The 25,118-nt window shown below is 46.5% G+C and overlaps 1 protein-coding gene across 4 annotated transcripts in view; it reads right to left on the bottom strand.

The window, feature by feature from the left end:
• The window catches only part of PHKB (phosphorylase kinase regulatory subunit beta), a 415,971-nt gene that overhangs the window by 185,586 nt on the left and 205,267 nt on the right, over positions 1-25,118 (bottom strand). For all 4 annotated transcript variants that reach the window (XM_082269952.1, XM_082269953.1, XM_082269954.1 and 1 more), the window contains 2 exons: positions 8,962-9,057; positions 3,825-4,022 (listed from right to left, as the gene is read on the bottom strand). In XM_082269952.1, coding sequence (XP_082126078.1) covers positions 3,825-4,022; positions 8,962-9,057 — 294 coding nt within the window. The remainder of the gene's footprint in view (positions 1-3,824; positions 4,023-8,961; positions 9,058-25,118) is intronic.

The raw sequence follows: 25,118 nt of genomic DNA, 5'->3' as shown, positions 1-25,118 counted from the left end.
ACATCACTGACCACCAATATAGGGGGGGGGGGGGCTTCTCTGTCTGGCCACCAGTGTACGAGGGCACATCACTGACCATCAATATAAGGGGGGGGGGCTTCTCTACTTGGACCCCAGTGTGAGGGGGAACTTCACTGACCAAAGTATGGGGGCATATCACTGACCACCAATGCAAGAGGGCACTTCAATGACCACCACTACAGGGGGACCTTTTCTGCTTGGCCCCCAGTGTAAGGGGGCACATCACTAGCCACCAATATAAGATAGCACATCCCTGACCATCATTGCAAGAGGGCACCTCAATGACTACCAATATAAGGAGGGCCTTCTCTGCTTTGCCCCAGTGTACGAGGGCACGTCACTGACTACCAAAGTAGGGGGCACATCACTGACCACCAATATAAGGAGGGCCTATTCTGCTTGGCCCCCAGTGTAAGGGGACACCTCACTGACTACCAAAGTAAGGGGGCCTATCACTAACTACCAATGCAAGAGGGCACTTCACAAACCACCAATATAAGGGGGCCTTCTCTGCTTGGTCAATAGTGTAAGGAGACACTTCACTGACCACCAATATGAGATAGCACATCACTGACTATCAATGCAAGAGGGCACTTCACAAATCACCAATATAATGGGGGCTTCTCTGCTTGGCCCCTAGTGTAAGGGGACACTTTACTGACCACCAAAGAAAGGGGGCACATCACATGACCACCATTATGAGAGGGGGCCTTCCCTGCTTGGTCCCCAGCGTAAGGGGGCACATCACTGACTACCAAAGTAAGGGGGCCCATCACTGACTACCAATGCAACAGGGCATTTTACGAACCACCAATATAAGGGGGGCCTTCTCTGCTTGGTCCCCAGTGTAAGGGGACACTTCAATGACCACCAAAGTAAGGGGGCACATTACTGACCACCAATATAAGAGGGGGGGGGCATTCCCTGCTTGGCTCCCCCCCCCCCCAGTGTAAGGGGGCATGTCACTGACTACCAAAGTAAGGGGGCACAGCACTGAGCACCAAAGCAAGAGGGCACTTCAATAACCACCAATATAAGGGGGCCTTTTCTGCTTGGCCCCTAGTGTAAGGGGACACTTCAGTGACCACCAAAGTAAGGGGGCACATTACTGACCACCAATAAAAGGGGGGGCCTTCCCTGCTTGGCCCCCCAGTGTAAGGGGGCATGTGACTACCAAAGTAAGGGGGCACAGCACTGAGCACCAATGCAAGAGGGCACTTCACAAACCACCAATATAAGGGGGCCTTCTCTGCTTGGCCCCTAATGTAATGGGACACTTCAATGACCACCAAAGTAAGGGGGCACATTACTGACCACCAATATAAGGAGGGGGGCTTCCCTGCTTGGTCCTCAGTGTAAGGAGGCACTTCACTGGCCACCAAAGTAAGGGGTACATCACTGACTACCAAAGTAGGGGGAGCCTTCTCGGCTGAGCCCCCAGTGTAAGGGGGGAACTTCACTGACCACAAAAGTAAGGGGGCTCATCACCAACCACCAATGTAAGAGGGTGCTACAATGACCACAAATGTACTGGAGCACTATACTGGCCACCAATGTAAGGGGACACTTTACTGACCACCAATGTAGGGGGCACTTTTCTAGTGACCACCAATATACCATAATAAGCTGTTTGTTACTGGAGGGATTACCAGGTAATAAATGAAAAGCGGCCCAGAAGAAGAAGAAAATAATGCAGCCACTACATCTAAGGACTGGTAAGCTACATACAATATATTACATTTGTGTTCATGGTTTAGATACACTTTAAAGCAGAACCAAAGGGTAAATTCTCACCTATCCAATGCCCTCCCTGCATCTCCTTTTTGGTGCCAGTCTTCGGGCCTCATTAATGGCTGGTTTGGGATGACGTCACTCCTGCGCATGTGCAGCAGCCAGTCATCCCAGCACTCATCGACTCAGCACTGTTATCTGAGCTGCGCATGATAATGATGGAGAACACATCGACATTGCATGTCTCTTCTGCAATAAAATCCTGCCTCCTCGCTGTTTCTTATAGCAGAACTTTAGGTCAGCTTTAAGGAGGACATGTTGCTTTTGGAACACCCTAAATATCAGTCAGTTTGATGCTTGTTTGAATACATATAATTTAACATGTTAAATTAACCGGCTACCCAAAGGTTTCTGATATCAATTTTTGCACTGTTGTTATCCCTTTATACAAGGCAATTAGAATGCGTGTCAAAAGCATGGGCAATAGATCTAAAATCAACCTTAAAGTACAACTAAAGGCAAAACTTTTTTTTTTTTTAGTTTTGGATAGAGTGGAGAGGGGTTTGAACACCTGTCAGTTTTTATTGCGGTCTGTGTCCCCATTAGAGAGATTCACCCTCTCTATTTGTCCTGTTTACCATCATCACTGAAAGGGAAAGTAAAAGAAAATCCTTAATTTTTGGTTATCCCCAGAAAAGTAATAGAGGGGAAATCTTCCAATGGGGACGCTAGCTCTGGAGACCCGGGAGTCCCCAAGGGATTCCCCTAATTTGTCTGGGATTTCCTCTTACTTCCTGTATTAGCTATGGAACAGGAAGTGAAGGGAAACCTCCCAAAACGGGCACAGATGGCAAAAAAAATTGGTAGGCGTCATCACCCTCCCTTGGGAAAAAAATAGTTTTGTCTATAGTTCTTATTTAAAGACTAGTTGTATTTCCATAGAGGGCCACCCTGTTTTTCTTTTTACATAGGGTCTAGACCAGCCTTTCTCAACTAAGGTTCCTGTGTACCCCTAGGCCTCCTTCAGAGGTTTTTAGGAGTTCCTTAAACAATTTCTGCCTCTCAAGCAACCATTGACAACAATGATCTTTTTAGCGATCTGTAAGGAGAGTATTCTTCCCAATGGCCACGAATGTAAAGGACAATTTTCCCAGCGACCATCAAACTAATGTACAGTGAGCTGTGAATATAGCATTTATTAGCAGGAGATTTCTGAGACAAGACTATTATTTCAAGGGTTCCTCCATGTTAAAATGGTTGAGAAAAGTTGAATTTGAGACTCTGCTTCTAAATCCTATTCAAGTTAGAACAGACATTAGTCTTCCTTCTGGCCTCCTGATGTTTCCTGGCAAATCCTCCTCTTACTTATTCTGGTCAGCCTCTCTATTCCTCTTCTGCCTGACATCACAATTTGTTCAATGCACTGGCTAAAAGAAAAAGACCTGTCAGATGAGGGGAGGCATTGAGTTGTGCACAGATGAGACTAAAATGACCAATGTGGGCACAACTTGTAGTCTGAGATCAAGCTCATAGAAAGAACAGAGGTATCACACTGATCATTAAATCCAACATTCTACAACTGACAGGTCCCCTTTATGTAGCTCTGTCCCACCAAGAGAGGGAGGCAGACTGGTAGCTGTCAGGGCTGGGCTAGCAGCAGTTCTCTTCTCTGTGCTCAGCGGTCAGTTAATTGTCAGCACTCATTGCTTCCTCAGTGGCTCATCTGGTTATTATTATCTGCTCGTCAGTCCCGCCTACAGCCAGCCCCTTCTGACTATTTAAGCTGCCCCGTTCATTCCTTTCCTGCCCTCGCCTAGGCAAGATATCCCGATTGTCTCTGTTGTGTTCCTGTTAAAGACTTTGTCCGGTTGATGTCACTTCTGGTTCCTGATCCCGACCATCTGCTTCTGACTACGCTGATTTCTGGCACCCTGATCACTGGCCGGTCTGAGTACCCTTTTTGGCTTATGTTTTGACTATGTTTCTGATCTGAACTTATTTTACTATTACATTAAAGGTGTGATTTTAACCGCATTTTCTGTCTCAGTCTGATTCATGGTTCCTGACAATACCTTTATTTCAGCTGGTTTGTAGTATCGCCTGTTCTCATCTTCCAGCGCAGTCCTATATCCATCTCGAAGGAAACGTTTGAAGCCATATTTCCCTTTTAGTTTGCGGACAATCTTATCCAAAGTTTGATGATACAAAGTGTCGTCATCTACTGCAAACGCCGGGTAACTTATACATGTCAAGAGTGCAGCATCCGAGTTCTGAGGATAAAAAGCCAGGGCGGGGGGGGGGGGGGGGGGGCGATATGAGCCATTAACATCAGTTTAAAGAGATGATGCACAGATAGTAGCGATATATGTGTGACATGCAGGAAAAAAACAAAAGGCATTCATGAAGTAAATCTGAACACTAATCAACAGATGATCTGAATACTGATAAAGCAGACCATAGCTTATGCAACGTTCTCTCTTCCACCACGGGTGGCAGGAAAGAAAATTGCTCATTTTCCCCATCAAAACTGATTCTCTCCCACAGCGCTACTGTGTTCTGCCAGGAGAGAGCCATCCTTCCTGGCCGAACACAATGATCATTGCTAGTGGCTATAGCCGCCAGCAGCAATTGCATAAAACAAATAAAATCCCACAGGCTGGTTGTACTGAAATTGAACAACGGATCTACTTTAGTACAACCAACCTGCCCATAGATGGCTCAAATCTCAGCCGGTTCCTGCTGAACTTGCTGATATTCGATCCATCCATGGCCGACTTAATTCATGGTGTAAAGCAAGTGTACTCTCTCTAATAAGGCCTAAGTCACCGCCAGCAGGGAGCCCTCCTGTGAGCGCTGTCATGTGCTGCTGTACAGTGCGCTGCGATAAAATGCAACATGTCTGCATTTTATTGTAGCATGTTGCAGTGTAGCTCTGGGCTGTGTTGCAGTGTGGATGGGACACGCAGGAAACAATTGTTATCTGTGTTTACTTGTAGTGAGAGGCGTTTTACAAAGCAGTGAATTAGCCCTTAAAGCAAAGGTCCGGCCTCGGGGGTCAAATTTAGATAAAAATACCCCCGGGACAGTCAGGGCTAGTACATTCCACAATGGATAGCCTCTGAACTGTCCAGGGTCGCACTTACCTGTAAGAAGAAATACTTACCTTGAAAAGTTCTTCTCCAGCGTTGCCATGTCAGGTGTGCGATTGGGAGCATCCATTTCTTTTTCAGGTGGCCCTTAGCAAGCGGATGGCCCAAAATCGATTTTTTCGATTTCGAGGCCGGAACTCCGCTTTAGGACTCTTAAAACAAGCCTGTCTATTTTGTATTCCACCCCAAGTGAATCGCTGGATAAAAAACAACATTGCCAGTAAATAGCAAAAGACACTTAACATAGACGCCCAGCTTCCAGCCAGTCTGCCTAGGTCAGGGTGAGGAATCCCGGGAAAGCGGAGGATCCCAAATCCTATGTGAACGCACTTTTGAACTATGCTGGACTTAACTTTGGTTGGATTTGGAAACCTCAGCTTTTCCAGGATTCTACCAGTAGGCCCAGACACATCACCCTTGCCTAGGTGGATCATGTAAAAGCCAAGGTCTAAGGTAAGTGGATTTGTATTCTTCCCAGTAATGTATTTTTGTGCTTTTTATTTTCTCCAGTGATTTTCCATGGGAAAGTTGTCTGCAAAATGACTTGTACTATTTTTATGTAAGATCTAAGCAAACTCCAGGAGGACTCACATTTATAAGAGAAAAATAAAGGAGGACATATTCTACCTTATTATTTTTTTTTGGAACAGAGGAACACCAGACGACCTGCTTTTTAAAGTTTCCTGCAGTCTCTTAACCTGGTGTTCTTTCACATTTTAAACTGACTATAGTAGTAGTATTAATAGTTTATTATTTTGAACATGTAAAAAAATGGGATTTTTGACTTACCGTAAAATCCATTTCTCTGATGTTCATTGACGGACACAGCTGCTGATCTTCTTAACTATTAGGTTATACTGCCCCCTACAGGAGTAGGACACTAGGCAGAAAAAAAAGTATGGCTACGCCTATGGGCAGTCCCAGGGGGTATACTCCCTCTCTCTGCTAAAAAGAAAATTCCCAAGGCTACTATACTCCCTCTCTCTGCTATTGGTACTCAGTTTTGTTACAAGCAGTGTCAGAAGAACTACAACTCCACAGAGGGGTGGGTGCTGTGTCCATCAATGAACATGAGAGAAATGGATTTTACGGTAAGTCAAAAATCCCATTTTCTATTTCGTTCATTGACGGACACAGCTCCTGATCTTCTTAACTGTTGGGACGTCCCAAAGCAGTGTTAAACATAAGGGGTGGGAAAAGCGAAAAATTAATTCCCAAGGCTAACTATAGCCAACCAGGTAAACAGGAGCGCAACCAAAAAAGCTGCAGCTCACCTGAAAAAACAATACACCCTCAAAGAGGACCAGGTCCTCTAAACAGCAGCCTGCAAACCTTGCAGCCAAAGGAAGCAACCGCAGATGCCAACACATCCACTTAATAGAACTTTGTGAAAGTGTGCACCGACAACCAGGTGGTTGCCTCGGAAACCTGCGTCACTGACGCTTGATAACAGAAGGCCAGGGGGCACAGGGCACTGAGCACCCGAGTAGAGTGGGCCTTGACAGGGAAAGAAGGAACCTGACCCTTGATGGAATAGGCCTGAATCACCATCTGTATGATCCATCTGGAAATGGTTGCAGAGGAAGCAGACAACCCTTTCCGAGGCCCATCCATAGGCACAAATAGTGAGTCTGACTTCCTAAAAGACTCCATAGCTGCCAGGTTCACCCTAATCGCCCAGACCACATGCAAGGCATGCAAAGCAATTTCCTTCAGATTTTTTTTTTTTTGACCTGGGGCACAGGGAAGGAAACACAATGTCTTCATTCAAATGAAAATCAGAGACAACCTTTGGAAGGAACGACAGACAGGGACGAAGAACCACCTTATCTCTGTGAACCACCAAGTAAGGTGAACGACAGGATAATGCCGCCAATTCCGACACCCTGTGCGCAGAAGTGATAGCCACCAAGAAGGTCACCCTCTGGGACAACGTAAGCAGGGGAATCTCCTGAAGATTCTCAAAAGGAGGCTTCTGAAGGACTGAGAGCACCAAATTGAGGTCCCAAGGCAGCAACGGAGACTGCATTGGAGGGGCCAAAAGCCTAACTCCTTGAAGTAAAGTACGCACCAGGGAGTGTGTGGCCAAGGGCCGTTTAAAGAAGACTGCTAAGGCCGACACCTGACCCTTGATCGTACTCAAGGCCAGTGTCTGCTCAAACCCCAATTGAAGGAAGGCCAAGATCTGAGCCACAGAGGAAGAGCAAGAATGAACCCCAAGGGGATTCATACAACACAATATACGTCTTCCACGTACAATGGTAGAACTTCCTAGAAGTATATTTCCTGGCTTTTAACAGCGTTGGAATCACAGACGCAGACAAACCTCTATCCATCACCACCTGGCGTTCAACAGCCAAGCCGTCAAAGCCAGCGACTATAAAGCAGGATGGAAGACTGGTTCTTGGGACAGCAGATCCTCCCAGAGAGGCAGTGTCCAAGGAAAGTAGGCAACCAGCCGCACCAGATTGGCGTACCAAGCCCTGCAAGGCCAGTCCGGGAACAGTTTGCACTGGTAATGCACGAGGTTCCCAGTGCGGGTACGATTTTCAGTGCTGGTCCCGCAGCTGTGGGAATTGGTACGGCACCAGCGGCACCAACCGCACAGGTGAGAACCTAGCCTTAGCAGGGGGGGGGGGGGGGGGGGGGGGCAATTACTTTTTCCACACAGGGCCAGGCAGGTTTAGACAGCTTTTTTTCCTTAATAAACGAAACCGTTATTTACAAACTGCATTTTGCATTTACTCGGGTTTATCTATAAAGTTTAATGATCTGAATCATTTAAGTGTGACAAATATGCAAAAAAAGAAAAAAAAAATCAGGAAGGGGCAAATACTTTTTCACAGCACTGTATATGCATACATACATACGGTATGCACATACAGACCTAGACAATGCTAAAAAACAACTCACTAGCAAAATAAGCAGACAGTAAACACACAATAATAATTAAAACCCCTTCATTCTTGTACCTTATAAAAACTATTTCTTATACCTTTACCTCTTTTTAAACTGGTTTATGCTTGGACGTTTTGTATAATCAACTAAAGATTTATCAAAATGTAAGATGAGGGACAACCTAAACCAGGGATCCTCAAACTACGGCCCTCCAGCTGTTGTAGAACTACAAATCCCATGAGGCATTGTAAACCTGAGATTCACAGTCATGACTAGGCATGATGGGAACTGTAGTTCCTGAACAACTGGAGGGCCATGGTTTGAAGACCTCTGACCTAAACTCATTCAATGTGTATCCAACCAGGTAGGGTCCCCTTTCACTGCATAACTGTTGGTAGATCTTAAAGCGGAGCTCCACCCTAAAATGAAAGTTCCGTCCATCTTCTTGCTCCGGGTCACCTGAAAAACAAATGGATAATCGCAATTTTTTTTTTTTTTTTTACTTACCTTATTTAGAAGATAATATACTTACCTTACTTCCTCTTCCTCCCTTCGGCGGCCACGGCGAGTCGTCACTTCCTGGCTTGCAATGATTCCTGGGAGCTGAACGTCATCACTCCCAGGAATCAATGTGCCTGCACCGGCCCCGACGTGCAGGCGCCGTCATACCTTGCTAAACAGCTTCTGGGCATGCCCAGAAGCTGTGCAGGGATGACGGTGCACTCCGGAAGTGACGGCGGGGCCGGTGTAGTGCATCGTGGGACCGAAGAGGATCGTGCTGGCTTCAGCTGCCCACACCTGAGATGGCAGCGCTGGAGAAGACATTTTCAAGGTAAATATTTCTTCTTGCAGGTAAGTGCAACCTGGGACAGTTCAGAGGCTATACTTTGTGGAATGCACTAGCCCTGACTGTCTCGGGGGTATTTTTAAGTATTTTTTTTGGTTTTAGGTGGAACTCCGCTTTAAGGAGATTGGAAAGTGTGTGGTGAGCCTTAGATCCTGCAAACAGGGATTCTAAACTCTCTAAAGACAAAATACTCATACCCCTGCTATACCAACTATTCAAGTCTGGGGTTAAAAGTGTCTCTGACCCATTTAGACACGTAGGATTGTCAAAGGTTAAACCTATATATATTGTAGGACATTAACTTTGAGGACTTACATGAGATCGGGACTCCCTTGGCAGCAGGGAGCAGAGAGTCTGCCTGTTCCGGTTGTGTGCATCGAGATCCACAAATATAACAGACCACGAGCAGCCCTGCGGACACAAAAAGAATCGACACAATTATCTCTCCGCTCGTACAAAAAGTCAATTAACAAACGCCACTCAGCCAGTAGCTTCCAGCCACTGTGGGGGAGTGATCAATATTTAGGATTCGATTCGCTTTTGCTGACAAGATAACAAATTAAACACGTTAATCTGAGTATGTTTCTGTAAGCATTAGAAGGGGGCATTTTAAACAGATCGCTACGAACTGCTGAGTGATGGAGCAGCAATCACATAGCTCCTAACTGTTCCTCATTTGTAGGGACTGTCCAATCCGCATTCTGCATTTCCTCTGAAGCCCAATCCCAACTAAGGTTTCTCACCTCCTGTTTTACCCTAATTTATTCCCACAAGCATGCCACAACCGAGTGCATTGCATGGGACATTTGGAGAGCTTCCCCATTTGCTGGAGTCTGTAGTGTCCAGCGGTCTAGCTGCTTGACGATCAATAAATGTTGGATAAACTTTGCAGCAAGCGTTGCAAGCCCGGCTTTTAAACAACCCCATCCGCTGCCTACTGCAGGCGGCAGAAATGTGGCTCAACCGCACATTTTTGCTGCCCCCCCAACCACACATCTAAATGAAGCCTTAAACGCTTGCTGAACGCCCTATAGCTATTTTACTGCTAAATGGTGGCAACTGTGCACAGGATCACGAATATATACGTGGGCATGCACTCCCACCTGCAGAGGGCGCATGTGTGCGCACGCCGCTTCTGCTGTGATAATTTACAGCAGAAGCCGATCTGCAGGTGGCGGGCACTCAAGGTCCTCCGGCAACCGCTAATGGTCGGAAAACAACATGAAACGGGGATCCGCCTACGTAAACAAGGCAGGTCTCGTTCTGACGGGGGGGGGGGGGGGGGTGGATTTTGGGAATAAAATCAATCTGAAAGAAGAAGAGGGATGGCTCCTCCAATCATTTCTTCCTCTGCTCTCATTTAGCAACAGCGGGCTCTGTCTCGATCTATTAAGGAGGGGGGGGGGGGGGCAACCCACCGTAGCAGGTTTGTCTCACTCAAAGCCTGAAAGTGAAAAAAAAGGGAGGGAGATGAAAGTTGCAGTGACCCCCCCCCAGAAACAGCTAGCGTGGTTGCTCCTCCACAGGCAATCTCTTCACCTAGTGAAAGCAGCACACACAGTAAACACAAACACTGGTTAGGCACACAGTTAACCCCTTGATCGCCCTAGATGTTTAACCCCTTCCCAGCCAATGTCATTAGTGCAGTGACCGTCTATTTTTTTTTAGCACTGATCACTGTATAATGGCGCTTTTCCACTGCATGGTACGTGTTAGAATGGTTCGGTACGGTTTGGTACAGCGACGCTTTTCCACTACATGGTACGGCTTGGTACGGCTCGCTTTAACAGTACCACCTAGTTTGGGGTGCCAAGCAGGCCGTACCGATACCATATCCCACAATCCTTTGCATGCAACCTTGATTGTTTGTCACTACTAGCCACTGATTGGTCAGAGAATCGTTGTAATCCCACTAACTTACTACTTAGTGGAAAAGCAAACCGAGCTGAGTAGAGCCTATATAGTGCTGAAAGGTGCCGACTCGTACCATGCAGTGGACAAGCAAACTGAGCCGAGCTGGGCCAAGCAGTTTCCGAGTGGAGCCGAGCCGGTACTTGCAGTGGAAAAGTGCCATAAGTGTCACTGGTTCCCACTGTCAAAAGTGTCCGTAAAGCCCCGTACACACGTACCGATCGTCGGCCGAACGATCGGCCGTCTTTTGTCCCTGGGCTGTCGTGTCCGCTGAAAAGTGCAAAAGACTGCACACGAATTTTGTCCGCCTACTGCAGAAGTGATGTCATGTGATGGTTAACTTTACCTGTGTTTTTTCTTTTCTGAGCATGCCCAGTCTTGCAAATCTGCTGTCTGTCGGCCGAATTCTGTACTGACTGGCGAACAATCGGCCGTTCTGGTGTCGGCATACAAAAATTTTAATGCTTGCACGACAGATTCTGTTCGGCCGAAAGTTCGCTGTCGGCTGTCAGAAGCATCATACTAACAAGCTGAAAATCGGCCGATCGGTCGTCGGCCGAATCTTTTCGGCCGACAATCGGTACGTGTGTACGGGCCTTTAGTGTCAAATTGCCTGCTGCAATATCACAGTCACGCTATAAGTCACCATTAGTAGCATAAAAATTAAAAATAAAAGTTCCATAAATATATCCCATAGTTTGTAGATGCTATAAACGTTCGTGTAAACTAATCAATATACATTTATTAGGAATTTTTATTACCAAAAACATGTAGCAGAAAACATATTGGCCTAAATATTATGAAAACATTTGCTTTTTACATTTTTTATTGGATATGTTTTATAGCAGAAAGTAAAAAATATTTTTTCTTCTTTTTTTTTTTCAAAATTGTTGTTTTTTTTTTGTTTTTAGCACAAAAATCGAACGCAGAGGTGATGAAATACCACAAAAAGAAAGCTATTTTTGTGGGGAAAAAAAATGACATACATTTTATTTGGGTACAGTATCACACGACCGCGTTATTTTAAGTTACAGTAACGCAGTGCGGTATGGCAAAAAATGGCCTGGTCATAAAGGGGATTAAATTTTCCGGGCGTCAACTGCTTGGCCAAATCTTTTTTTCGAGGGATATAGTAGTGAAGGGTTAAAATCCGTCAGGGTTTTTATTTTTTTTTTGGTGTATCTGGTTGCTTACCATTGGGGAAGTTTCTCTTTGCTTCCCATTCCAATGATGCAAATGGAAGTTGGAGGAAATTCCCCCAAAGTGAGGGCAACTGTGGAATTTCCCTCTTAGACAGCCGTCACTGAAACAGGTTCTCCCGGCTAAGGCCTAGTTCACTCGTTTCTAGTGCGATTTCAGATGTGACTTCAGTTGCACAGAATCGCATGACAAAAGAAATCACATTGTTTTCAATACTGTTTATTCACATCAATGCAACTCAGAGTGGAATTTTGGAAAAGGTTCCTGCACTACTATGAATTGATCTCTGTCATTTCAAAGCCATAGTTTAAAATTTTTAGGGACCTGGTAAGGACTGGAATAGAACCACTGGATTGGCGTAGGGCCAATATGGTGCCTATATTTAAAAAAGAGATCAAAGTCTTTACCAAGTAATTATAAACCTGTTAGTTTAACTTCTATAGTCGGGAAGATATTGGAGAGTTTAATAAAAGACCACATAGATGAGTTCTTGCAGGAAAAAATATTTTAAGCAACAGACAGCATGGATTCATGAAAGACAGAAGTTGTCAAACAAACCTGATTTCTTTTTATGAGGAGGTAAGTAAACCCTTGGACAGAGGGGTGGCTGTGGACGTGGTATACTTGGACAGAGGGGTGGCTGTGGACGTGGTATACTTGGACAGAGGGGTGGCTGTGGACGTAATATACTGGGACATAGGGGTGGCTGTGGACGTAGTATACTTGGACAGAGGGGTGGCTGTGGACGTGGTATACTTGGACAGAGGGGTGGCTGTGGACGTAGTATACTGGGACAGAGGGGTGGCTGTGGACGTAGTATACTGGGACAGAGGGGTGGCTGTGGACGTAGTATACTTGGACAGAGGGATGGCTGTGGACGTACTATACTTGGACAGAGGGGTGTCTGTGAACGTAGTATACTTGGACAGAGGGGTGGCTGTGGACGTAGTATACTTGGACAGAGGGGTGGCTGTGGACGTAGTATACTTGGACAGAGGGGTGGCTGTGGATGTACTATACTTGGACAGAGGGGTGGCTGTGAACGTAGTATACTTGGACAGAGGGGTGGCTGTGAACGTGGTATACTTGGACAGAGAGGTGGCTGTGAACGTGGTATACTGGGACAGAGGGGTGGCTGTGAACGTAGTATACTTGGACAGAGGGGTGGCTGTGGACCTGGTATACTTTGACAGAGGGGTGGCTGTGGACGTAGTATACTTGGACAGAGGGGTGGCTGTGGACGTAGTATACTTGGACAGAGGGGTGGCTGTGGACCTGGTATACTTTGACAGAGGGGTGGCTGTGGACGTAGCATACAAGGATTTTGCAAAAGCGTGCAAAACCTTTCCCCACACACGGCGTATGTGTAAGGTAAAGTCTACAGGCTTGGAAAGATCAGTTTGTAAATTGATAGAAAACTGTCTAAAAGACCAAATTCAGAGATTAGTGATTAAGGATTCTCACTCTGAATGGTCTAAGGTTATCAGTGGTGTACCCCAAGATTCAGTGTTGGGACACTTACTTTTTAATAGTATTATAAATGATATAGGGTCTAGGATTAAAAGTACCATTTCAGTCTTTGAAGATGACACCAAGCTTTGCAGTGGAATAACTTCCTTACAGGATGTCTCCAACTTACAAGCCGACCTCAATGCACTGTCTCATTGGGCAACTATGTGGCAAATGAGGTTTAATGTTGATAAATGTAATGTTATGCACTTGGAGGCTAAGAATATGCATGCATCATACATACTAGGGGGGGGAGTACAACTGGGGGAATCCATGGTGGAGAAGTATCTGGGTGTTCTGGTAGATCATAACCTTAATAGCATGCAATGCCAAGCTGCGGTTTCCAAAGCGAGCAAAATCCTTTCATAAAAAAGGATATTGGGGAACTGGAGAAAGTGCAGAGAAGGGTAACCAAACTGATAAGAGGCATGGAGGAGCTCACCTATGAGGAAAGATTAGAGCAGGCATGTCCAACCAGCGGCCCAGAACCACAGGCAATGCGGCCCACTGCCCCCTGACAATTTTTTTTATTGCTGGGGAGGAAGGAAGTCGGGGGCAAGGCCACAGCAGCTTCCAACTAACGGTAGGCAAAGGCTGCCTCAGAGGGGGTGGGGGGGGGGGGGGGCTGGGGCGAGCATGTGCAGTGTTTCTGACTCCTACCACCATTACCACTTCAAATCACTGAAGTGGTGATGGTGGTTAGAGTGTTCCTTTATTATCGCTCAGAAGAAGTAAACCTCTGTATACTGATTCCATTTCATTTGATCATCCTCTAGTTGTGCTAAATAAGTGCGGGTGGTGCAGCATTGCGGGAAGGGCGTGGCGGCATTTTATTACTTATATACCTTAACTATAGTATATATTTTATATGCGGCCCGAGAAAATTTCTCTACACTCAATGTGGCCCAGAGAAGCCAAAAAGTTGGACACCCATGGATTAGAGGAAATAAATGTATTCTCTCTTGAAAAGAGTAGATTAAGGGGGGGGGGGGGGTATATGATCTCCATGCATAAATACATATGTGGTCCATATAATGAACCTGGAGTTGAGTTATTCACATCACAGAGGACAAGGGGCACTCTTTACGTCTGGAGGAAGAGAGATTTCATCACCAAATACGGAAAGGTTTCGTCACAGTAAGAGCTGTGAAAATGTGGAATAGACTCCCTCCAGAGGTGGTTCTGGCTAGCTCACTAGGTTGCTTTTAAAAAAGGCCTGGATTCTTTCCTAGGTGTGCATAATATAACTGGATACTCTTATTTTATAGTTACAGTTGATCCAGGGAATATCCAATTGTCTGTTAGGGGATCAGGAAGGAATTTTTTCCCCTGCTGTAGCAAATTGGATCATGCTTTGCTGGGGTTTTTTTCGCCTTCCTCTGGATCAACTGCGGGTATAGGATTGTGTATATGGGATTGAATGGCTGTTTTTTTTTTTTTTTTATGCTTGAACTAGATGGACTTGTGTCCTTTTTTTCAACCTAACTATGTAACTATACTTAGGCGTGATCAGGGGCAGACTGGCAACTTCAGGGGCAGACTGGCAACTTTCGGCCTAGGGGGCAAGTACAAACCAGAGGCCCACAGTGCAGCGGCTCGGCCCCCCTCCCCCTCCTGACCCCAATTCCTGCTCCAGGTACTCTCTACTTACTGGCTGAATTCGAGTTCCTGACCTGGCCAGCAGGGGGTGGATGGGAAGAGCTGGGACAGCTCGGTTTGGGCTGGCCGAAGGAAGAAGAGTCTCCAGTGGGACATGGAACCGGGCTCTGCTCAGACACAGTTTACACCATCCATGTTAGGAGGGAGGGCTGCGCTCTGTCCTTGTCTTCATCTGCACTCAGTAGGTCAGCGTTGGGGACTTTTTACTTCCCCTCACCAGGAATCCATTAGACATGTCTGTGGCAGAAGCAGTGCAGCCTTTTTATGGGGCATTAGAGCAGCCCAGGGGGCAATTGCCCCCCTGTCCCAGTCCTCCCCTGGGTGGTATTCCAGCGCAATTTGGGACCAATAGTATTTGAATCCAAGTTGCACCCAAGTAGCACTGCATAAGCGGATGAAAATTGTATCACAGCAGAGTGAACCGAGTCTAAAGGGTTTCCCCACACTTCTTCTGGAGAAAGCTATAAAATGTGGGATTTTCTTTCTCTTCCTTTCCTGGTGACAATGGTTACCAGTAAAATTAGAGGGGTAAATCTCCCTAATGGGGACATGGGTAGCAATGAAAGTTTATAGAGGGTCTAACCCTTTCCTTCTCTTTCAAAAAAAAAAATAAACACACCAAAATAAAAATAAAAAAAAAGTTTTGCATGGAGATGCACTTTAAATCAGAATATACTCCATTAAGAGGACAGGGAGGTGGGGGACTGCAAGGAAAACGGGCATATTCGTCTTTCTTCCTGCTGCAAAGTAAATCTCCGACTTAATGGGCAAAGTACAGGCTTGCGTTAACCACTTGCTGACCGCTCACTCGAGCTCTACTGCGGCAAAGTGGCTCATTTCCATCCAACGACGTAGACCTACGTCGCTGGACTCGTCCCCTTGTGGGCAGCGCACGCGCGCCGCCGGAGGCTCGCTCCCGCTGTATTCAGTCACAGCGGGAGTCGGGCCAGGGGAGGAGCAGCGGCGATATCCGCTGCTCTTCCCCGATCGTCGGGGAATCGAGTGTGGAGATCCGCCCGCTTGTGTAAACAAAGCGGGCAGTTCTCCTAAGTGACAGACAGTGACAGGTTGCAGGGTTCAGCATAGCTGAAAATGCGATCTGTCCCTGTGTCGCTCAGTCACCTCCCCCCACACACGTCAGTAGGCACCAGGCATACATTAACCCCTCCCTCTCCAATAAAATTAACCCCTTCCCTGCCAGTGTCATTTTTACAGTAACAGTGAATATTTATAGCACTGATTACTGCAGTAATGTCACTGGTACCCCCAAAAGTGTCAAAAATGTCAGTCCAGGGTCCGATCTGTCCGCCGCAATGTCGCAGTCCCGCAAAAAAAAATTGCAGATCGCCATTACTCGTTAAAAAAAAAAAAACAATAAAAATGACAAAAATCTTTCCCTTAGTTAGTAAACGCAATAACTTTTGCGCAAACCAATCAAAATACGCTTATTGTGATTTTTATTACCAAACATATGTAGCATAAAACAAATTGGCCAAAAATGTAAAAAAATTTGGATTTTTACATTTTGGGGGGGCGGGGGGAATTTCATATAAAAAATGTGAAAAATATTGTTATTTTTTCAAAATTGATGCTCTTTTTTTGTTTATAGCGCAAAAAGTAAAAATCGCACAGGTGATCAAATACCACCAAAAGAAAGCTCTGTTTGTGGGAAAAAAAAGGACGTAAATTTTGTTTGGGTACAGCGTCGCACGACTGCGCAATTGTCAGTTAAAGTCGCACAGTGCCGAATCGCAAAAAGGGGCCTGGACGTAAGACAGCAAAATCCTCCGGTGGTAAAGTGGTTAAAGAAAGGGATAAATACAACAATGATGTCTCAAGATGGTAAATATCATTTACAGATTAAGTAATACATACAGTACATAAAGTCTTGATCCCAAGATCTATCACGGAGAGCTTTACACATCCCCCAAGCTGTTATACCAAATCTTCTACTAAGGAGCTTTTTGGATGAAGTCCACTCTGTTATATCATCGCTGATCCCGTGTAATGCTTGGCTCAGGCCTGAGGATCACATTCAGGGATATATCTATATGACAGGCCCCGGTGCTAATCACTGCTTTACAAAGATTTCCCCCCAGATGTGAGAATCAACATTTCTGGGCTTTAGATTGAACAAGTAAACTCTGGGTATAAAGTTGTTTTAAGCTATGATGTGTGAATGTCAATCTATGGTCAAGGTTTTAGTATGATTTGGTCTGTTAATCATCGTAATCCTTATATAGAAGCTGTACATAGAATTGGATTCACTCCAATCTGTTCTACAGTCTGGAGAGATTTAGAAAAACAGACTTGCACATCGAATAACCATCAAGTGAAACCTGCGTTCCTTCAGTGTTTGGTTTGTATATTTCAAAGTTTTATTGAGTTATATCAAGCAAAGACAGAAACAAAATCAAAAATTGTCTGTCATCCAATGGTAACATACCATGTAAGTGAGTACATAGAAATTAACATAACTAACATATCGCAGTGAGCCCAATATAAGGACCAGTGTCCACAATTTCAAGAATAAACTGAAGAGTGATGGACCTATCCCTCAACTCCCTACACACACACCGATTGGGAACATACTGTGTCATGAAGGTGGCCGATTGGGAACATACTGTGTCATGAAGGTGGCCAATTGGGAACATACCGTGTCATGAAGGTGGCCGATTGGGAACATACCGTGTCATGAAGGTGGCCGACTGGGAACATACCATGTCATGAAGGTGGCCGATTGGGAACATACCGTGTCATGAAGGTGGCCGATTGGGAACATGCCGTGTCATAAAGGTGGCCGATTGGGAACATACCGTGTCATGAAGGTGGCCGATTGGGAACATACCGTGTCATGAAGGTGGCCGATTGGGAACATACCGTGTCATGAAGGTGGCCGATTGGGAACATACCGTGTCATGAAGGTGGCCGATTGGGAACGTATTTAGTCATGAAGGTGGCCGATTGGGAACGTACTGTGACATGAAGGTGGCCAACTGGGAACATACTGTTTCATGAAGGTGGCCAACTGGGAACATACTGTTTCATGAAGGTGGCCGATTGGGAACATACTGTGACATGAAGGTGGCCAACTGGGAACATACTGTTTCATGAAGGTGGCCAATTGGGAACATACTGTGTCACGAAGGTGGCCGATTGGGAACATACTGTGTCACGAAGGTGGCCGATTGGGAACATACGGTGTCATGAAGGTGGCCAATTGGGAACCTACTGTGTCATGAAGGTGGTCGATTGGGAACATACTGTGTCATGAAGGTGGCCGATTGGGAACATACTGTGTCATGAAGGTGGTCGATTGGGAACATACCGTGTCATGAAGGTGGCCGATTGGGAACATACTGTGTCATGAAAATGGCCAATTGGGAACATACTGTGTCATGAAGGTGGCCGATTGGGAACATACTGTGTCATGAAGGTGGCCGATTGGGAACATACTGTGTCATGAAGGTGGCCGATTGGGAACATACTGTGTCATGAAGGTGGTCGATTGGGAACATACCGTGTCATGAAGGTGGCCGATTGGGAACATACTGTGTCATGAAAATGGCCAATTGGGAACATACTGTGTCATGAAGGTGGCCGATTGGGAACATACTGTGTCATGAAGGTGGCCGATTGGGAACATACTGTGTCATGAAGGTGGCCAATTGGGAACATACTGTGTCATGAAGATGGCCAATTGGGAACATACTGTGTCATGAAGATGGCCGATTGGGAACATTCTGTATCATGAAGGTGGGACAGTCCAGTCAACAGTTATGTTTAACTAACTTCCCATATTGAAGTGTTTCATGTAGGACATTATAAGGAAGTCAGGATTACTCATATTGCGATTAGTGTAAGTTACGTAGAGGATAAAACCCCTGACAGAATAACCATAGAACGTATTCAAATATAACAAGTGTCAACACTATCATAAAGCTAAACTCTTAGCCAAGATAAATGACAAAAGATGAGATTTGTCCTAGCGAAGTGAGGGGTGTTCATTCTTATATGATTTGTGAGTAACAATAGGTTCCCTCTAGATTTGGTGGAAGAGGATATTGAGATGTCATTCTCAACGGCAGTACAGGATAAAGATGTAATCTCATAATATCCTAGACCAGTGATGGTGAACCATGGTACCCCAGAAATTTTGGAACTACATTTCCCATAATACTCATGCACTCTGCAGTGTAGCTGAGCATCATGGGAAATGTAGTTCCAAAACATCTGGGGTGCCAAGGTTTGCCATCACTGTCCTAGAGTTTCCAATCAGGTCTTCCAAGGAGGGTACCATTATACATAATTCACCCCATATAACCTTATGAAAACATATTATAAGATAAGCATAACAGAGAAGATTAAAGATGAGGGACCTCGAGGCCCAGGGTTATGGTGTGAAGGGGCAGAGGACCAACCGTGGTCCTGGGTGCAGAAAAGGTTGGGGACCGCTGCTCTATAGTGTGTACTTGCCTCTATCCAAAGCACCGAGTGTGATTTCCATCTCCTCTCTCATTCCTCCGCTATCTGCATGAGTCACTTTTACCTTTTATTCAATTCCAGGAGATGGCCCTAATCTCTAGCACACAGCAGTGGAGTGGAGGAGCGTGTGCTTTATGTCCACTCAAGTCTCAGATTACACTTAGCTCCTTGCTCTGTGCTGTGCATTGTGTATCATCAGATCCCCGCCCCCTGCCTCCTGGAGCTCCGAAATCTAAATTCTGTACATTTAAAAAGCTCTGGAGAAGCGAGGTCTGTAAATAAACTGGCTGCAGTGCAGGGGCATAATGCAGAGTGGTGAGATGAGGCCAGCAGGCAGTTGGTGGGGCCTAGCAAATACTAAAAGTAATAATTTAATAAAAATGTGCACTGTTGTCACATTTTATATTCTCCTGAACTCGACTGGAGGAGTCAATAGTACAGGGAAGATCTAATCCGTGAGCTGCCGATCCTTTATTGTCCATTCACAAACTCTTGGACCAGGTCATGTGCTACTTAACCTTAGTGGGGAAAAGGGAGGTCAGAGACCTGGATGTGCTATCTGGCAGCGGTGCCTGGATCATACAACTATCTGAACAGACTTAGGAACCCTTTGACCAGGTATTTCACAGTTATGTACTTTACTGTGTACTCAGCTTTCTCTGTAGGTCTCATCTTTAACTGCTTGCAGACTATATATATATATATATATATATATATATATATATATATATATATATATATATATGTGTGATCCCGCACTTCCGCCAACAGGGGGCATGTATGTGCGGTCGCCTAGGGCCACTTCTGCTGTGATAATTCCCAACAGAAGCCGATCCGTGGGTGCCAGACACTCAATGTCCTCTGGCACCCGCAGACTGTCGGTAAACTACAGAACGGGGATCTATGTAAACAAGGCAGATCCCCGTTCTGACAGGGGGGAAGGGATAGATTCTGTGTTCCTGCAAAGCACCAACTAGAATCTCTCTCTTCCCCTAGCAGCTTTAAAACCCCCCCGCCGCACATTTACTGCGACGTAGCCCTACGTCGGTCGTGGGCTTGGTGCTGGGGGCCGAGCGCGCCCACTAGGCAGTAGGGAAGCCGGTCCATGGGGCCGGCGGCTGCGCTTGGTGCTGGGGGGCGAGCGCGCCCACTAGGCAGCAAAGGAAGCCGGTCCACGGGGCTGGCTGCTGCGATTGCCGCCGAGCACCCGCAATCGATCCCCGCGGAGAGAGAAGGAAGGCCAGCTATTGTAAACACAGCTGACCGTTCTTCTATATAGCATCACAGGTCTCTATGGTCATGTCAGAAGCCCGTCCCCCATACAGTTAGTAAACACTCCCCTAGGCCTACACTTAACCCTTTGATCACCCCTGAGTTAACCCCCTTCCCTGCCAGTGTCATTAGTACAGTGACAGTGCATATTTTTTAGCACAGATTACTGTAGTAACGTTACTGGTCCCCCCAAAAGTGTCAAAAATGTCAGTTAGGGGTCCGATCTGTCCGCCGCAATCCCACTAGAAATCGCTGATAACCGCCATTATTACTATTACAAAAAGAAACCAATAAAAATGACATAAAGCTTTCCCCTAGTTTGTAAACGTGATAACTTTTGCGCATACCAATCAAAATACGCTTATTGCGATTTATTTTTTTTACTAAAAATATGTAGCAGAATACAAATTGGCCTAAAATGATGAAAAATTCGTTTTTTTTTATTTTTTTGAGGAATAGCAGAAAGTGAAAATATTGTTTTTTTTCTTTCAGAAATGTTGCTCTTTGCACAAGAAAAAAAAAAAAAAAACAAATCGCATCGATCAAATACCACCAAAAGAAAGCGCTATTTGTGGGGAAAAAAGGACATCAATTGTATTTGGGTACATCGTTGCACGACCACGCAATTTTCCATTAAAGTAACGCAGTGCCGAATCGCAAAATCTGGCCTGGTCATTAAGGGAAAAAATCTTCCGGTCCAGAAGTGGTTAAGAAGCCAAGAACTGTGTCGGAATCTGTAAATAATAAGCCATCACGGATGCTTTTTGGCTGAGGCTCTGCATTAAAAAGCACGCAGCATTCTGCGACCACAATGACAGGATGATAATGCACGGTGACTTCTCCACACTCTGCATTATTCAGGAAGCGTAGAACAGGCACACATCTTGTGTCTTCCAAGTAGAAATGTGCGGGAGGAGGACACTCTGCTGATTCTTACACAGTCCATTAAAACCAAAAGATTAAAAAAAAAAAAATAATAACCCCACGAAGCGGCTTGCTTTTCCAGAAGTCACACTGTGCAGAAAGTTTCCTTTCTTCTCCTTTCAGATTCAGATAATAATACTAAAATAAAAGTCAGCTGCCACAAAGTTATTCCCTGTGAGGAAGGGGAATAGTTAAAGTCACACGTCGGGTCGCTTTCAAAGGTAAAATGTAAATTCCTTCACGTCTGGAAGAATCGGCTCCTCTGCTTCTCAGATCTGAGTGTATGGCTACAAAGGGACAAATACTGCTGGTTTTAAAGCAATAAGTGTTTGATTGCGGGTCCCATGACAGATGGGGGTTCACTGATCTGCTATAAATCCATAGCGAGCGCTGGAGACTCATGCTAAGTGTAGAAATCGCAGAGGACGTCCGTTGTTTACTGCAAATCGCCTTGCGCTTGCCACTGAATCTAAACTATGCATTTTATTCCTCCCACTGACACCAATGATGGGGCACTATTCCTCCCACTGACACCAATGATAGGCAGTGGCGGCCGGTCAATAGGGGGCGCAGGGTGCCCCCCCCCCCCCAATCTGTGTAAAAAAAAATAAATATAAAAAATTACCATTTTCAGCCTACTAGGGGCGCCGGACCTACTATGGTCTATGGGGGGGTGGGGTTTTGCACCCCACATGCGCCAAGCAGAAGCGTCGATTGGCGGCCTTCTGGGGGTCATCGGGGCGCAAAGCAATGCGCCCCGACACTCCCCACTTTAGTGCTGTCCTGGCTGTGATTGGTCCAGACTCCAGCCTGGACCAATCATACAGGAGGACATCCCGGGTGACGTGACGCGTGGGGGCGGTGCGTGCATCAGTCACTCACCGTCCCGGCGTCACGTCATCACCTTCCCGCCCGCCGTCAGACCAGAGAGGAGGGCCGGGGCGTGATAGAGGAAGAAGACAGAAGAGGTCGTCTCGTCTGAGTCAGTAGCCCCGATTCCCGTCAGCAGCAGCAGCACGCCAGGCACGGTGACGGCACCAGTGTGGGGTAAGTGAAGTGATGCCTCGGGGGGGGGGGGGCCCACACACTGCTTTGAAGGGGGCATGCACGCACGCTGGTCTCTGCATTGAAAGGGGCATGTACGCTGGTCACTACATTGAAAGGGGCATGTACGCTGGTCACTACATTGAAAGGGGCATGTACGCTGGTCACTACATTGAAAGGGGCATGTACGCTGGTCGCTACATTGAAGGGGGCATGTACGCTGGTCACTACATTGAAAGGGGCATGTATGCTGGTCGCAACATTGAAAGGGGGCATGTACGCTGGTCCCCAAAGAAGTATGGATCTGGAGTGGAAAGCAGAAAAGTCCAAAAAGGAGGTGAGTTTGACGTTACCCAAGCACTGTGGCGGCCTGGCCCTGCCGGATGTGCACAAATATTACTTGGCGACGCACCTCGGTCGCCTTCTCGACTGGCGCAGGCACTCCACATACAAGTTGTGGGTTGGCCTGGAATTGGCGCAATCTACGATACCCCTAGGGGGCGCCCCCTGGTGTAAGGGGCACTGGCCACCTGCTCTGGTATCCCACCCTACGATTGGGGTTACCCTCTCTGTGTTCTCCCCGGTAATCCTTAACCCTGCTATTTCTTCTGCAACCTCCCCGCTGTTTCCGATTTTGGGGAATCCGGCGTTCTCTCCGGGCCTGATAGATCGGACGTTCCAACCGCTGGTTGACCGTGATAAGAGAGTGGCGTCTCGCTTTACGTGTCCAGGTGGCTGGCCCTCCATAGCAGAACTGTCAGACCTGACGGGGCACTTTGCCCTTACCTTTTGGCCGGCTGTGCAATTACACCACTTTCTCCTTTCTCTCCCGGAACCTGACCTTTTCAACAGGGAATTGACCCCTTTTGAGGAACTTTGTGAGGGTGAGGGAATGCTCCCACACACACTGTCTCAGGCTTATCACCTCTTGATCTCTCCGCCGGAGGATTTCACCCCTCCTTTCCTTTCCAAATGGGAACAGGATCTCCAGATTTCTCTCTCACCGACGCAGAAGCTCAACATCTGCACCATAGCTTTAAAGACGCCGACCTGTACCAGACTGCAGGAGTCCAACTATAAGTTACTCACCAGGTGGTACAGGGTCCCTTCCCGTCTGAGCAAAATCTTTCCGGGACCTCCGATACCTGTTGGCGCTGTCAGGAAGACAGGGGTACCCTGCTTCATGTATTCTGGTCCTGCCCGAAACTGCGAGACTTTTGGACCGCGGTGGGCTCCCTACTACGAGATCTGACCGAACATACTATTCCGGACACGCCGGAATTTTTCCTCTTACAACGCACCAGCATCCCTCTGAGGAAATATAAACTTTCTATTGTGCCCCATGTCCTCTGTGCGGCTAAATCCTGCATTCCGCAGTACTGGAAGACCTCCCGATCGCCCACCATCAGGGACTGCATGCGGAGGCTGGTCGAGGTGAACAGACTGGAAGATTTGACCCTTACAGCGCTCCACCAGCGTGAGAAGTATGAGAAGGTATGGGGATACTGGAGGGTTTTCGTCCTGTCAGAACGGGGAACTTCTCTGTTGGGCTCCTGAGTCTGGCCGAGAAAGTCATCCTCGGAGGGAGTGGTCCCCGGGATCCGGTGCGGAGCGGTCCCCCCCCCCCACCTCCCCCTCTTTCCCCTTCCTTCCCCCCCTCCCCCCATCCCCTTGCCCCCCCCCTGTCGATGTGTGTTTGTCCCCCACTCTGTCTGTCCTCCTCTTTCTCTTTCCTGCTCTTTCTTTTATCTCTCTAATGCTGTCTTAGCCTTACTTCCTAAACCTTGAACTGGAACTGTGCTGCGCAGACGATGAGTCTGCATTGGTCACTATCACTTATTTGGTACTGGCGCACAACAACCTTGCATACCTCCACATGGGCCTAGTGCCCCGGAAACTTGATTATTTGTATTTGTCGATGCTTATATGACACACTTGTTTTCCTCTGTTGATGCTTCCGTATTTGTCCTGACCTTTGCACTAACAGCACGTATGTGCGTGCTTTCTTCCTACTTACTTGGTGCTTGCCTCGGTGATTTACATGTTTTTGGTTATATTACACTGTACTGTACTGTTTATCTGGTTCAACTTTTACAATAAAATCATATTTGAAAAAAAAAAAAGGAGGTGAGGTCCCAAGATATGGTGAGCAGAAGGAAGACACCCGTGATGAATGGATAAAGGTGGCTGCTTACCAAAATGACTGGACCCCCAACTTAATGGACAGGTCAGTCAAGCTTGAGACAGAACCACTCAGGATGGACTCTTTCTTCCACAGACAACGGACAAGGGTAATTTCCAGCAACTTTTCAACTCTCCAGGGTATGACAAACGGCCATAGTATATCGTATGATAGCTCAGATGTTAATGGCAACCCAGATGGAAAGGAAGGAGGAAGGAGACCATAGCGTAATCCGGCAAAATGATGATTCAACGTTTATTAAAAATATACTCACATAACATAAGGC

This window comes from Pelophylax lessonae (genome assembly GCF_965119305.1).
Source record: "Pelophylax lessonae genome assembly, chromosome: 10".
Classification (NCBI taxonomy): domain Eukaryota; kingdom Metazoa; phylum Chordata; class Amphibia; order Anura; family Ranidae; genus Pelophylax; species Pelophylax lessonae.
This window is presented reverse-complemented; position numbering and strand designations above follow the sequence as displayed.